Raw genomic sequence first — 14739 nt, 5'->3', positions numbered from 1 at the left:
ATGACGACCCACACATTGAGGGAAGAACGACTATTTAAAATAGTAGCAAAAGGTGTACCAACAGAATGGACCTTAAAGGAAATAGAAGAAGATCTGAGAGAGCAAGGATACCCTACAAGAAAAATCACAAGAATGAACAGTAGAAAAAGGACCGAACTGCCAATGGTCCTAATGGACATAGAAAGAAAATACAAGTCAATATATAACATACCAAAAATCATGGGTATCAATGTAGAAATGGAGAGTCTAAAAAGAGATATATAAAAAGGAAAAGGATTGCATAGTCTTTAATTATTTATTCATTTATTCATGAAATATTTGGTAAACATTTTGTTACATAGTTTGTCATTATTGTGATCCACATACCATTGTGTCGTTAAAATGCACCATGTGCTCGACGCAAATTTTGCATAGAGCAGAACTTAACTGTCCGAGGAGGTACCACCTTGGAAGACCGTAAGTGCGGTATTACTCGGCTAGACGAATTGGTCTTCCCTGAGTCGGACGATGATCGGATGTCCGGATCCGAAAGCGGAATTGAAGAATAATTTTATATGATTTATATTGAATTTATACTTTATTAATAAATTTTATATTATTATTTTTGTTTTTGCATTTCATCTTTAAATAAAAAAAATCAGTTATTAATTAATTAATCAATCAATTAAGGGAAAGTTGCAGCGGCCCTATACACACAGGTAGAATTGTGTGAGATTGGTTTTTGGAGCTTCCATCGATTACTGTTCTAAGATGGCCAGCCAAGTCTCCGGACCTTGATTGTTTTTCTTTTTCAACTATCCACTTATCCGTTGAGCGCCCCCGTCCCACAAGAATGGAGAAAAAAAGAAAAAAATCATGAAGGACAAAAGGATCAACTACACAAAAGCTACAACGACAAGATTTGGCATCAGAGTGCAACCACAAACCATCGAAGATTAGCGAAACCTAAGAAACTGGCTGGAGAAAGAAAACATTCAAATGACGACCCACACATTGAGGGAAGAACACGACTATTTAAAATAGTAGCAAAAGGTGTACCAACAGAATGGACCTTAAAGGAAATAGAAGAAGATCTGAAAGGGCAAGGATACCCCACAAGAAAAATCACAAGAATGAACAGTAGAAAAGGGACCGAACTACCAATGGTCCTAATGGACATAGAAAGAAAATACAAGTCAATATATAACATACCAAAAATCATGGGTATCAATGTAGAAATGGAGAGTCTAAGAAGAAGAGATATTATATAAAAGGACAAGGATTGCATAGTCTTTAATTATTTATTCATTTATTCATGAAATAGTTGGTAAACATTTTGTTGCATAGTTTGTCATTATTGTGATCCACATACACAATATGACGATAAAATGCACCAGGTGCTCGACGCAAATTTTGCATAGAGCAAATCTTAACTGTCCAAGGAAGACCGAAAGTGCGGTATTACTCCGCTAGACGAATTGCGATCTTCCCTGAGTCGGACGATGATCGGCTGTCCGGATTCGAAAGCGGAAAAGAAGAGTAATTTTATATGATTTATATTAAATTTATACTTTATTAATAAATTTTATATTATTATTTTTGTTGTTTCACTGCTGTGCAGTGGTATGACAACAAAACTGTCAATCTTATTTCTTGAGTATTGTAGATATCGGCCTATCACCAAACTCAAACACTTTTTTAAATCTAAAAACTGTAAAAAAGAAGTAGTCAACTAGAACCTATTCAGAAACACGACGACACACATGTTGTACAATCGATTAAAGAGAGAGAAAACACCCGAACTTCGACCAAGAACGTCTAAAAAATTGAGCCCCAATCAGGAACGTTGAAAGAAAGACTGAAGAGAACTCTAGTGTTAGGTTTGTAAGCCTTACAGCGATCTCAACAGTATCTAAAGTAATCAATCCAAGAAACGAGTGTCAAGAAAAAGAGGCAAAACCGCCATTTTAACGTCCTTACCATATAAAACAGAACTGGAATTAGCTCAAGAAAAAAGTAAATCTACCAAAGTAAAATTAGCAAAAAGAGAGATAATAGATGATCAATCACACACAGTGTGAGAGTCAGATTCAGAAGGTGAAGAAGATAATGACGCTGACCGCTTGTACTTTTACCTTTACTATACCTTTATTCAACTTCTACAGAGGGAAGGTTGTTCTAGTTGTCACAAATGAGCTCACAATTCATGTGCAGGTGTAGACGATGAAGATAATGAAGCAATACTTATTTGTGAGTACTGTCAATAAGATTTCCCGGTTTAAACATATTACCCCATTTTGCTCTATGCGACAGGCATAATGGAGCAAGTTGTATTATTTTCTTTTTTGTGAAATATAAAATAAATGTTTAGTTTTTTATAAGTTAAAATGTTACTAATAAATAATTAATACTGTAAAAATAATTATGTTATAACATTAAGTACCCCATTGTGCCCACCTCTCCTCTAACTGATATTACGAATGATGGTAATACTTCCAGAAGATTTTTTTTACAATGCAGACTGTTCTGCTAAAATAACAAAAGTGTATGTAAATTTGATTAAACGACTTTACATAGTTCTGCAAGCTCTTTCATCATATTATGCTGAAAAATTTGGCAATTATGCCATAGAAACAGCCTTCTTCAGTTCACAAAATTTTAATTCATAGCAAAAGCATTATAAAGCATTTTGCTGTGCTTCCTATCTTCCTAACTTTCAGAGGATACGCAAGAATCCCGTGATAAAGATTATAAAAAAAAATTGCCTACATCAAGCCAGTAACTGCTTTCGTTCAGCTACAAATGAGGACGTATTTCAAACTTTTCTCTATACATTAGATTCGTACACTTCCAGTCTTGGACAAACGTATAGCAAAAGTGTGAAGGGACTTGATAAAGATATCTTAGACAGTGAACGAACTCATTTCAGATCCCAAAGTTCATCAAATATAATTACCATAATGTAATATTAATTAACTTGTACATTGGTTTAACATTCTTTCAATATTTCATTAAATAATTATTTGTAATTGAATAGACTTTGAATAGACTTTATATTACCCGCCGCAAAAGGGTCCTAGATCCTAGAATACATAATAGTCATATGACTATATATTTGTGCAAAAATTCAATCGTCTCTCTAGACAAATAAAAATCGATTTTTAATCCAAAACAGACCTCGATTTTCCATCGTAGGCCGTTAGAAATTTGGTAAAATCAATTCAATCTTGATGGTGGTGTCGTGCTGTTCGATTGTGTGTCGAAGTGTGTGAAGAAGTGCCCTATGTACCGGTCTCGACTGTTTTGTGCTTCCGCAACGTTGCCGGTGTTGATAATTTATTTACTGCTGCTACAATTGCCCAGATGATGAACTGTGTTTTATTAAATTTAATTTTGCAATTTTAACTTATGATGGCTTATTGTGGCAAACTCGTGTTTCAATTTAAGTTTCTAAAAGAAACAGTTTCCAGAAATTCACTTCACCAACAAAGGATGCTTTTTAATTTAAAAGAGAGTCCAGACTGTTAATACTAATTAATAAAAGTTTTAATACTAATTAATGATTGTTCTTGCTAAAAATGACTTTGTATTTTTTATCTTAAAGTTGTTTTTTAGAATTGCCATTTATTAAAATTATGTTTTTCACAAACATTTTTGTTATTATGGGAGATTTCACTCACTGTACTTATACATTAAGAATGCATGTGATATATGAGTATTTTTAGGTATAAAAGAAAACTACCATCTCGATCTTCAGTAACAAAAAGAAATTTATTGCATGAGGTCAATACGCGATTCAAATAACAGTTGACACCTAAGGCCAAAAGGCTTTATGAAATTGCAAAAGAATACAAAAATATTGCCAAAAAACTTAATTACACCTTTGAGGGAAATAACCAACGAATTAAGGCAGCCATTGAACAACTGGAAAGTGGTATTTAGGGACAAACTAAATAAACCCACATATAATTTTCTCGTAAGCCAAATTAAACAGCAGCATAAAGCACCGAAGGGTCGGCGATTTTCACTGGAGGATAAGATTTTGACTTTAACAGTAATGAAACAAATCGCCACAAGAGGCTATAAGTTGTTGCGACAAATATTTGCCTTACCTTCAAGAAGAGTAGTAGTAGAAAATAATTTGTTGAAAGAAGTGCCTTTTGAATGTGGTTTCAATAAACCAATATTTGAAAGTTTAGCAGAAAGTGTAAAGGAATGGCAGCAAGGAATAAGCATTGCATTTTAATGCTAGACGAAATGTCGCTTCAACCTTTGCTCCATTACAACAAATCAAAGTGCATAGATACGTTTGAAGACAGCGGCGATGCTACGTTGACAAAAATAACTGATCATGAAATGGTTTTTATGATTAGAGAATTAGCAAAGAAGTGGAAACAACCAATTGCATACTATTTTACGCAAAATGGTATGAAGAACCCTGACATTGCCAAAAATATTAGGCTGATGATCGAAAAACTTGAGGCCATTGGACTGCAAGTAGATGCGACAGTTTGCGATCAGTACAACAGTCTACTTGTTGAGGAAACCAACATTGAAGCGATGAGGCAAGGTGAAGTGCACAACAAATACAATATAATAGAAGGGAAATTAATACCATTATTTAATTTTCCCGACCTATTAAAGGGGATCAGAAACAACATGTTGAATTATTATGTGCATTTCACCTGGAACAATGGACGAGAAATGGCTAGCTGGCCACATATAGAAAAACTTTATGAAATGGATGATGGTGATGAGGGTTTCAAGATGATCAAAAAGCTGGCTGATGAACATGTGTTGAAAAAGAAAATTAAGAAAATGAAGGTGAAAAATGCAGCCCAGGTTTTTTATTACCAAGTTCAAGATGTTATGAGAGGCTTAATAAAAAACGGTAACTTTTTTTTATTTACTCTTGTAAATTTTATTTAGCAACTCTGTTTCAGGAAACACTAATCTACCACCTGCTGCCATTGGAACAGCAAAACTCTTTTTGTTTATGAATAAGCTTGTAACAAATGCAAGATTTGATTAAAAGACAAAATAGTAATTTTGGTTTCCTTCAACGTTTTGACCGTTACAAGCAAACAATAGTACATTCTTTCAACAGACAAGTGTCGTCCAGATTTCGTTCTCGGAAGACTGACTTTAGTTTAGTTATTTTTTGATAAATTTCATGTTCAGGAAAACAGAAATATGTCCAAATTAGTACAGCTTCTTTTGAATTTGTTTGATCACCCCCGACGACCGCCTCTAACGGTCGAAGCACTCGTCATCCGGTTGGGAACATGTGGTCACTTCTTAGAATCGCGGATCCTCTTGCAATCCTTTCTTTTCCAAATTAATCAGTGAAACCAAATTACTATCGCGAATCAGAGGGAACGAGTCACATGCTAGGATGCGGTCCTCACTAAGATACTTAATGTTGTCCACCTTGTTTTGAGAAAAGACCAGCTAGACCAGACAGGTGTCAGGACTTCGCAACTCAGGTAGTTAGTCAAATGGACAGTTTGCAGGAGAGTTGCTAGGTTCTGGTCACCTTAATTAGACGATGGAACATAGTCGAGATCGGGCGGTACTGTAATTGTTTTATACTCTTTGATTCTTTGTAATTGTAAACCGTCACGAGTTCTCAGAAGATGATCCATCAAAGTCACAAAGACTACAAAAGAGCTCTCTCGGGGCTCTCGTGCTTGCTAAATAGTTGTAATACGTTTGTATACAATGGCTAATAACTCGAACATTGGAGTTAAAGCCAAGGTCCTTCAAACTCAAACACGGGAATTAATAGCCAATGTTATGAAATTTATGAAGGAGGAGGCGGAAAATGCCTCAAAAATTCCTTTGAGCAATTCCAAAGCTCGTGTTTTAGCAGCTACAGGAATAGGCGAGAAAAGCTATCGTTCCATCCAAAAACAAATGAAGGAAACAGCTGCTGGAACGTCTTCTTCATTTTCTTCTCCATCCAAAAATTCTCCCAGAAAACGTCCAAAAAGCACTTTATATATATAATTTTATATAATTCACGATTATTGTATTCTTGAGAAAAGACATCCGACTATAAAAGGTAACAGTGACTATTATTTTATTAAAATTATTATTAATTATTTTTATTGTTATTTGTTATTGTTTTTTTATTTTTTATTATTTTAATAATAGATCTAGCTAAGTCTAACATTTTGTAGGAATTTATCAACACATGAATTTTATTTTTTTTAGTTGGCGAAAAACTGATGATAAACGAAGAATTCTTACGGAGTCATACGATATACGTTTGAAAAAATAACGCATCTTTGAAAATTACAAGAATATGTAAAAAACGGACATTATTTTTACTGATGAATCGTATATTCACATTCTCATACGCAACCAAAAACATGGAGCTTCACTAGTGGTTCAATAATTAAAAAACCCGTGGCTAAAGGTCAGCGTTTAATTCTTCTAGGAGGAAGAATGGAGTATATACCAAATGCACTTTTGACATTTCGTTGTGGTAGGTTTAAAGCAATTGTTTTTCTGAATACATAGTGATAACTAAAATACTTTATTAGGTTCAAAATCTGGCGACTACCACAACGATATGAATTCCAAAAATTTCATTAAATGGGTCAAGGAAAAATTAATACCAAATTTGCAACCTCAGAGTGTGTTGGTCGTTGATAACGCCTCTTATCATAATGTAACCGCATATAAAGATCCAACATCAGCCATTATGGCTCAAGGAGCGAAATATTAATTACGAGGAAACATCAACTAAGCCAGAGTTGTACAGTATAATTAAACTGCATAAAAACAAAAACCCGGCATATATTTTAGACATTGAAATGGCCAAACATGGTCATTTTGTTCTTCGGCTGCTACCCTATCATCCAGAGCTAAATCCTATTGCCAAAAACTATCAAAAGAAATGTCGTATTTGGTGGTCTTGCCAGTGCAGTGTCATAGTCAGTGTTAAAAACAAAATGAAAAAACTTGATAGCAGTTTGGAAGATGCCTGACAATTATGAGATTGTGAATTGTGTGAAATTACATTGTAAAAAAAATCTATTTGTGTTTTTTTTGCACTCAAGAGTACTTTCTTGTACCAGAGAGATAATTTTTATTTTATTAAACGCACTTACTGCTGGCATGAAAATAAAATGTTTAACTCTCAACAACCAAGGCGAAGACTATACTGTAATAGCCGATTTAGAAACAGCCGAAATGCTATTAAATGGTAGTATTTATTACAAATATTTTTTTAATTTATGTTATTCTTATATGAACTATGTAGATCCCGAAAAGGCCCAAGGGTATCTGCTCAATCTAACCTATGGACATAATGATGTGCAGAGCACAGCAAGAGCAACAGGAAGCGACGACAATACTAAATTAGTCTGGAAGAGTAAAAGCAAGCCTTCTGTAGAAGATGAGGAAGTTACCACTTTAATGTTAGTCTTGTCTTGTCGAATTGTCTTGCTTCCCATTATTTATTATTATATCGTTGTTTTAGATCAAGACCTGTGATAATAAGTGACCTAGATATGAGTGCGACGGTGGTTGTCATGAATATTTTGCCCCTTGTTCTCATGACCGTCCCGGTGCTACGCATAAACTGGGGCGTAGGTGCAATCCCTCCTCCAGGTCCACAAAGGATTGAGTGGGCCGATTTAATATCATTGCGGTCCGGCGTGGATGACGTGGGACTAATATCGGTGTGGCAGGTGTCCTTTGTGTGTGTATAATGTAGTTTATAAATAAATTTAATAATTTTGTTATGTAAAATCAATGCGTTTTCTTTCCCTTCTCATTACTAAAATATTGGCAAAATACAGTTGAAAGCAAAAGTAATTTGGAAATTCCGAACGTGTCAAATGCAATGCCAGATGTTGGGATCTCCGGTCTTTTTATTTTTGTCCAGGACCAATCATTGTATCTTATCAGTTCTACCTACCCCCTGCCCTTATTATTTTTTTGATATGTTCCTATGTTTAGGTTTTTGTTACCTAAATTCTTTGATTGTGTAAAAAAAAATATTTATTCTATTTTTGTTAATATTCCTAAGTAATTTTTGATTTAAAATTTGCCTTAAGTTATCGCTTGTCTGATTGGGAATATAGCTAACTAATTTGTAATATATTTTTTTATTTATATAAATGTCCTTATACAGGGTGATTCTTAAATAGACCGACAAAATTTTATCACAGCTTTCTAAGGATAAATGGAGACAAACTGTACCCTTTTTACGTTTATACCTTTTAGGGGCAAAACCCCCTTGATCCGTGCCACTTACGGCGTTTGTGAATTGTTGCAATGATCAAGTACATTTTCATCACGTTAATACCATAGTTTCCACTACCTGTGCTAACACATCAGTGGCGTTCGCTTTACTTCGAAAATAATTTTAATAAATTTTATTTGGAGAACGTTTAAACAAAGATTTTTTTAAATATTTTTTCCAGCATGTTCTCATTTGATACTACCAAGGATAAAATTTTGTCGGTCTATTTAAGAATCACCCTGTATTTGATCCCAATGTTTTGCTTTGAACAATTTATTACCGAAATTTGTTTTATTTATTTAATTTAGATTAATTTTTTTTTATTAGGTGGAGGTAGGCCAGCCGGCTACTTAAACGATTTCATGGGGGAGCTGATAGCCGACCCCCATTTCGACATATGGGAGGTAGACCACATTATGGATTTGGTGCCGTTCACCATTTTGAACGAGGTGGACCGGGTCATCGTCCTCTTCGACGCGGCCATGGTCCCGGCGCGGTAGCCTGGGCGCCTTCTGGCATCGCTCGGGAAACATCTGCACTGTGTGGGCTTGGCGAGGGCCCTCCCCTCGCTAATTAATTTTTAATGTTGTATTTTTTGTATTTAAATATATCTATTTAAGTGCGTCGAGAGAGTCATATGGCGACAATGCTATCGGTTTTGTACAGTTGCAAAGGCAACAACAAAAATGCACAGTCCGAGCAAAAATAACCCCCGAACATCGAGTCCACTCCACGTACTATATTGTGCAAGCGGTTGTGAATGAAGCCGAAGAAAAAATCGAAAGCGTTGAATGCTTGACTTGTGCTGCTTCCTTAGGTATGTTATCCGGATCAAAATGAATGTGGGGTATATAATGTAAGGTATAATTTTTAGGGGGTTGTAAACATGGCGTGGCTTTTTTATTTTGGCTGCACCGCCGTAGCGAGGAACCGTCAGTGACATCCAAAACTTGTTATTGGAGAAGTTCCCAACTAAGTAAAGTTGGTCGTACACTAAAAGCGACGGACCTGTCAGCACTTACGGGGAAAACTGTTCCAGTACTACCACAAAAAGGCAACACATTTTTAAATGCAGTGTTAAATGAAGTGAAAAATGCAGAAGGGGGCATTTTTGATTTAGTAGAGCCCAGAAGATTTAATGCAGTTTCAATTTTCTATTTAATATTAGATTATAAAGTAAATAATTCTGATAACTTGGACGTTGAGGGATGCATAACATTTATGAAAACCAGTATGTCTGAAGAATTATGTAGGGATCTCGAAAATTCAGTTGTTTTCAGTCTTTGTCCGGAAAATATGTCTTCCTCTTCACAGACTTCGCCCGGTGAAGGAAAATATTCAGACGTACCAACACTTGTGGTTGTTGAAGTTTCACTGCCGACACTTTCAATTTTGGTTGGCGTTAACGGTTCCTCAGCAAATTGCGTTGAAGTAGACGGTTTGGATAAGGTTTGGTCCACAAACAGTTGTCTTTTGACCATGCTCTTTTTCGCATATTTGTCTATTACATCAATTTTACGTTTTTTATCTGAAGTACTTAACTGAGATTGCGAAGGAGGTATAATGTTTGAGCTTATGTTTTTGTGTGGAACTACATTGTTGTTTAATTTCAAACGCGAACCAATTTTCGGCATCGCTTTGTAAATTAAAATGGTCTTCGCAACAGTATAAGTCATGACGCGTGGATTCTTGTGAAATGCCCACTGCTTCAAACCAAAGTGAACGACGCCCAGCTTCTTTCGGTACGTTTAAAAACAGCTTATCGGGTGCATTGTCACTGGTGTTGTTACATGTTGGAACAAAACACTTTTTGACAACACTGGAACTAGTGGAAGCCATTCCTTTAACCTATAATGCACATTAAGGTCAAATTTACACAAATTAATTAATTTATTACCCTTTACTTTTGTTACAAAATTCCTTGTGTGATAACAATACGTAAACACAGCATAAACAACACAAGAATCACAAAATTAACCACTCTAAATCAAATTCAATAACCATAAGAACTCAGCGCCCAGGCGTACTTAACCATGCAAAGATTGCGGTAGGACAGATGGGTTTACGCGTTTTACGGTGGGTGTGCATGCGCGCTTTGGAATAGGAGTAGCTCGGCCTATGACGTCACGCGACCTAAAATTGCTTTCTTTGGCTCTAATACTGAAAATCTATTAAAATTAAAAAATACGGGTAAACTAATTTTTTATGAATTTCCAAAAAATGCAGTTACAAAAAAATACGGGACGAGCCCATTAATTTTGATTGAGTCTTGGGTCATGTATATATGGAGGAAGGCCCCCTCGCCCTTTTGAGCCGAGGTTGCCCTTGTGGAATACTGCTTCACTTTTGACCTTTACATCCTGGATCGTTATCATTGGGTTCTCAAGAATTTTGTTCTAATTTTGGTAACAATTTGACATGTCCCAAACAGTTTATGAATTTTGGTGATTCTTTGACCCTAGATAGTGTGGCATAGTTTGTTTATCAATTTGCTCCAGACTATTTACTGGGGTGACCACTTAGTTGGGGTAGCTGACTTGTAACCTTTGGGCTGATAAGCCGCTGATATGCTATTTTCGTTTCTGGGAAAATTTCCTTATCGACTGAACTTTTATGGGGGTTGTCTCGTGACCTTTGTGGGTGGGTATGAGTTTTAATTGTTATTTAAATTAAATCGTCGTCTTCTCTTTTTTATGTGATTGTTCCTTTCCTTTCACTATTGCAATAAAATTAGGTGGGCTGATTTGGCCCACCACACCACTACCTAATTGATTTAGCAATTATAAATGCTTATCTTCTGATGAAAATTTACAAACCAAATTATGACCAACTTCAGTTTCGCTTTTAGCGAGACAACTGATCGCAGGATTTTCATAAAAAAAAGAAATAAACCAGTAAATTTTTTAGCTAACAAAAGTATTGTACCAGAAAAAGTGAGACTTAGTGGTGTAAGTGATCATTTACCGAAAATGGCAAATATCGAAAATGCAGACTTTGCAGCACATCTTCTAAAGAAAAAAGAACAAAAATTGTTTGTTCAGGGTGCGATATACCATTATGTTTGCATCAATGTTTTAGGAAAATAGTTTTTAAAATTCTTAGCAATAATAAATTCTTTCTTGTTGTTTGTTTTATTTCTTTAAAAATAACAAAATACATGTTTTTTTTTTCAAATTTGTATGTATTTTTTTATGAAACTGTTAGGCACTGGGAAATTATATTCCCAGGACAATAATTACAGAAATGGATAATATTTTTTTAACAATACAAATATTTAAAGAAATAAGACATGTATTAAATATTATTGAAAAAAAAAATCATGCTGAAATATTTATCACATAGTTCGCGCCCACAAAAGAGTTAATAAAAAAATGTTTCAAAGCACAAACACAGCAGTTTCCCACGAAAAACTGACCCATATTTGTTTATGCAAAGTAAGGAAATGTGACCATCCATAAAATTTACAATCGTCGAGAAACAACAAAAGACACGAAATTCCCAATTATTCTGGGAAGAAATGTGTTATGCGGCCCTTTCATGTTTGTTGGTTTTTAAATTTTTCATGTTTCATTTTCTTCATTCGGATCTAAAGGTGCGACCACACTTGCAACCATGAAACGCGCGACGACCCGCGCCACGCAACCTAGCCGTGCCACGAACCGCGCCGGAATTAAAAAAGCCACAGACTTTCGAAACAAAGAAGATGTTTCGTTACGTACCTAAATTACGATACTAAGTGTTGCGAATAATTAGATTAGTTTCGGCAACTAATTAAGACAAGAAAAATAACAATAAACTTTATAGTTTTGTTTGTTTGATTTTTATAGTCCTAGGAAGGTTAAGACGTATATGTGTGAATCAGCGATTGAATCTTAGTTTTTAAGATTAGTCTGTTTGAATAGTTTGTAAAACATAGTCGTACGCTGCTACAAATAAAGCTTTTTACTAACTAAATTTCACAACTTCATTTCAAAACCACAACACTAATCAAGAACATCAGAAATAGCCCAGAATATGTATTTAGCAATCATTCTTCATGTGACAAATATTTTTGTTCAGGACCAAAATATAAAAGAAATGGATGAATATGGATTACTGCAAGATGTATTAGTTGTTTGCAACAGATTGGTACAACATTTTTACAGCTTAGGTATTATTAAATATGAATAATAATAATGCAGAAACCTACAATTCTAAAGACGCAAAATTTATCGGTAGAAAAAGAATCAATTTTGCAATTAAAGACAGTTACGAATTCGCTGCAAAGCAGCGGAATGCAGTTGCTTATAATTGCCGCGAAGAATATTTTTCGTCCGTTCAGAATAAAATTAAGTCAAGATCTCCAGGCAAACATACCAAAACATTAAGAAACTGAAGATCATATTTAAAGTCGCGAAAACAACTTGCGAAGTTCTTACCATTGACATTACCATTGACAAATAATTCAATAATAGTAGTTATATGCGGGCAATTAGTGCTAATGAGGTCATTAGCTAATGACCGCTACAACTTTCTCTTAATGACCGCTACACTTTCGCCGCTACAATTTTAATGACCGCAGCAGCTTTCCCTTAATTGATTGATTAATTAATTAATTGAATGAATGAAACAACAAAAAATAATAATATAAAATTTATTAATAAAGTATAAATTCAATATAAATCCTATCATCGGGGGCCATTACAATTCGTCTAGTGGGGTAATACCGCATTTCCAAGGGACACTGAAATGTGCGAAGGAATGTTATGGGCGACAAAGGTAATTAATAATGAGGTCACTACCTAATGACCGCTACAACTTTCTCTTAATGACTGCTACAATTTTACCTCTTAATGACCGCTACACTTTGTCCGCTACAATTTTACTATATGTCATACAGTATATAAGACTAAAGAAAATTCAAGAAAATATTCAGTGTTGATTTCGTGTTTGTTCTTGAAGAAGACGTCTTGGTGTATTGTGAAAATAAGGTAAGCTTTTAAACAATATTTTAAATATTTACTAAGTTTTGTGAACTGATGTTAGATGCCTGGAAAGCGTGWACCTTCTACACCTTTGAAAAAATCCTCTCCGAAGRGTTTTAAAACACCGAGTGATGGTGGATGTGTAGAAGAAGAAGAAATTAGTGCTTCGCAAGTTACATCTGTTTCGAAGTCGTCTTTGTCAATATTTCCAGCTGCCTTACCCCAACCATCGCAGCCCATAGAATTAGCGAGAATATCTAAAATGGACCTTAAGCAAACTGAACCCCCCAGGTCACCTGAGCCTATCCACACTGAAGAAGACATCATAACTCCAGCTGAATGGTCGGATCCTGTGTTGGAGCGAACATTGGTCGAAATGGCCGACAACATCGAAAAAAATGAAGCTGAAGGAGCTGAGAGAACGGCTCGGATGGTAATCAACGAGAAGTTTCGTTTAATCCATGAAGTGGTATATCCTATTACTAAGTCTGGTAGTAAGCTTTTATCTATTGGGGTAAAACCGCTCCATGATTATGTACCGTTGTTGAAAATTCACAATCCGGAGCTAACATCGGCGATAAGTTTTTCTATTGAAACCTTTGAAGACTTTTTAAAAGAAATGAGCAAGATCTTTGAATCAAGAGAGGAGGAAGAAGTAGAAGGAATTAGTGTTCCAGAAGGTCAGATGTTGTGTATGCTAAGTGGCTACGTCGTGGTGGTTTGTAGATATAATACTCTTCAATTTATACCTAGTCAACCGAGTATGTACAAGGGTATTTATTTATCACTGAATACTATTAAAACTCTCGTAAATATGGGTGAGCATTTATTGAATCTGCTTCATTCAAGGAGAATTCAATATAAGTTCTATCCATGTTACGACAGTTTTATAAATAATGTTGCACTTGATGTTATGGAGAACGGTTGTAAGAATTTATGTCAAAAATTGTTTGATATTATTAAGAATCGGTATGAACAAAATGCAACATTGTATGAGATAGTTTTGAAACTGCCTGTGAATGTAAAAACAGCTGTCGAAGGTAGAGTAAAGTATTATAGAGAAAATAATGATTATAACTGTCTGTGATAATAATAGTAATAAATGATTAAATAAAATGTATATTGTGTTTTCTTTAATAGTCCAATGCGTAGCAAAAGTTATCATTTTGTTTTGGTGTTGTGAAATAGAATGGACTTCAAATCTCGGTTTATTGCTATTATAGCAGGTCCAACTGCTTGTGGAAAAACGCGCTTTATTATTATGCGATTTTAAACCATTTGAATTCTATCTGCGATACGAAATTTGAGCGAGTGTTGTTGTATCAAAATAATGCCATCGATAGTAACCTACAAATAATTGAGCTTCGTCAAGGTGCTCCAGATATGAATGAGTTTGATGGTACAAAAGCGACATTGATAATTTTGGATGACTTGATGAGAGAGAGTCTAACGGCAGCGTGGTGGATATTTTCACAAAAGGTAGTCCGGCGCGGATCGACGGGGCGCGGACCGAGCGCGGGACGGGACGGCGGCGGCGGC

The 14739-nt window shown here is 35.2% G+C and overlaps 3 protein-coding genes across 3 annotated transcripts in view; 2 read left to right on the top strand and 1 right to left on the bottom strand.

Moving 5' to 3' along the window:
• Window positions 1-4549: 4549 nt before the first annotated feature.
• Window positions 4550-5060, top strand: LOC123015026. The gene is made up of 2 exons (XM_044414439.1): window positions 4550-4870; window positions 4923-5060. The coding sequence occupies exons 1-2, from the start codon at window positions 4639-4641 to the stop codon at window positions 5009-5011; spliced, it is 321 nt and encodes a 106-aa protein (XP_044270374.1). The 5' UTR covers window positions 4550-4638; the 3' UTR covers window positions 5012-5060.
• Window positions 5061-13106: 8046 nt separating this feature from the next.
• Window positions 13107-14688, top strand: LOC123015019. The gene is made up of 2 exons (XM_044414431.1): window positions 13107-13206; window positions 13262-14688. The coding sequence occupies exon 2, from the start codon at window positions 13262-13264 to the stop codon at window positions 14285-14287; it is 1026 nt and encodes a 341-aa protein (XP_044270366.1). The 5' UTR covers window positions 13107-13206; the 3' UTR covers window positions 14288-14688.
• The window catches only part of LOC123014789, a 4104-nt gene continuing 3824 nt past the window's right edge, over window positions 14460-14739 (bottom strand). The window contains exon 3 of the mRNA XM_044414062.1: window positions 14460-14489. Within this exon, the coding sequence (XP_044269997.1) occupies window positions 14460-14489 (30 nt within the window). The remainder of the gene's footprint in view (window positions 14490-14739) is intronic.

The sequence above is a fragment of the Tribolium madens genome, unplaced genomic scaffold (assembly GCF_015345945.1).
Source record: "Tribolium madens isolate multiple individuals breed KSU strain unplaced genomic scaffold, Tmad_KSU_1.1 Scaffold_97;HRSCAF=244;Tcas5.2_LG3a, whole genome shotgun sequence".
Lineage (NCBI taxonomy): Eukaryota > Metazoa > Arthropoda > Insecta > Coleoptera > Tenebrionidae > Tribolium > Tribolium madens.
Note: the sequence above shows the minus strand (reverse complement) of the source record. Positions and strands in the feature narration are given on the sequence as shown.

What these genes read in the sequence shown, in the direction of transcription:
- LOC123015026 (XM_044414439.1), top strand. Translation starts at nt 4,639, where the DNA reads ATGTTGAATTATTATGTGCATTTCACCTGGAACAATGGACGAGAAATG. An exon ending in GAGAGGCTTAATAAAAAACG is followed by an intron (nt 4,871 to 4,922) that starts GTAACTTTTTTT and finishes ACTCTGTTTCAG; the next exon opens with GAAACACTAATCTACCACCT.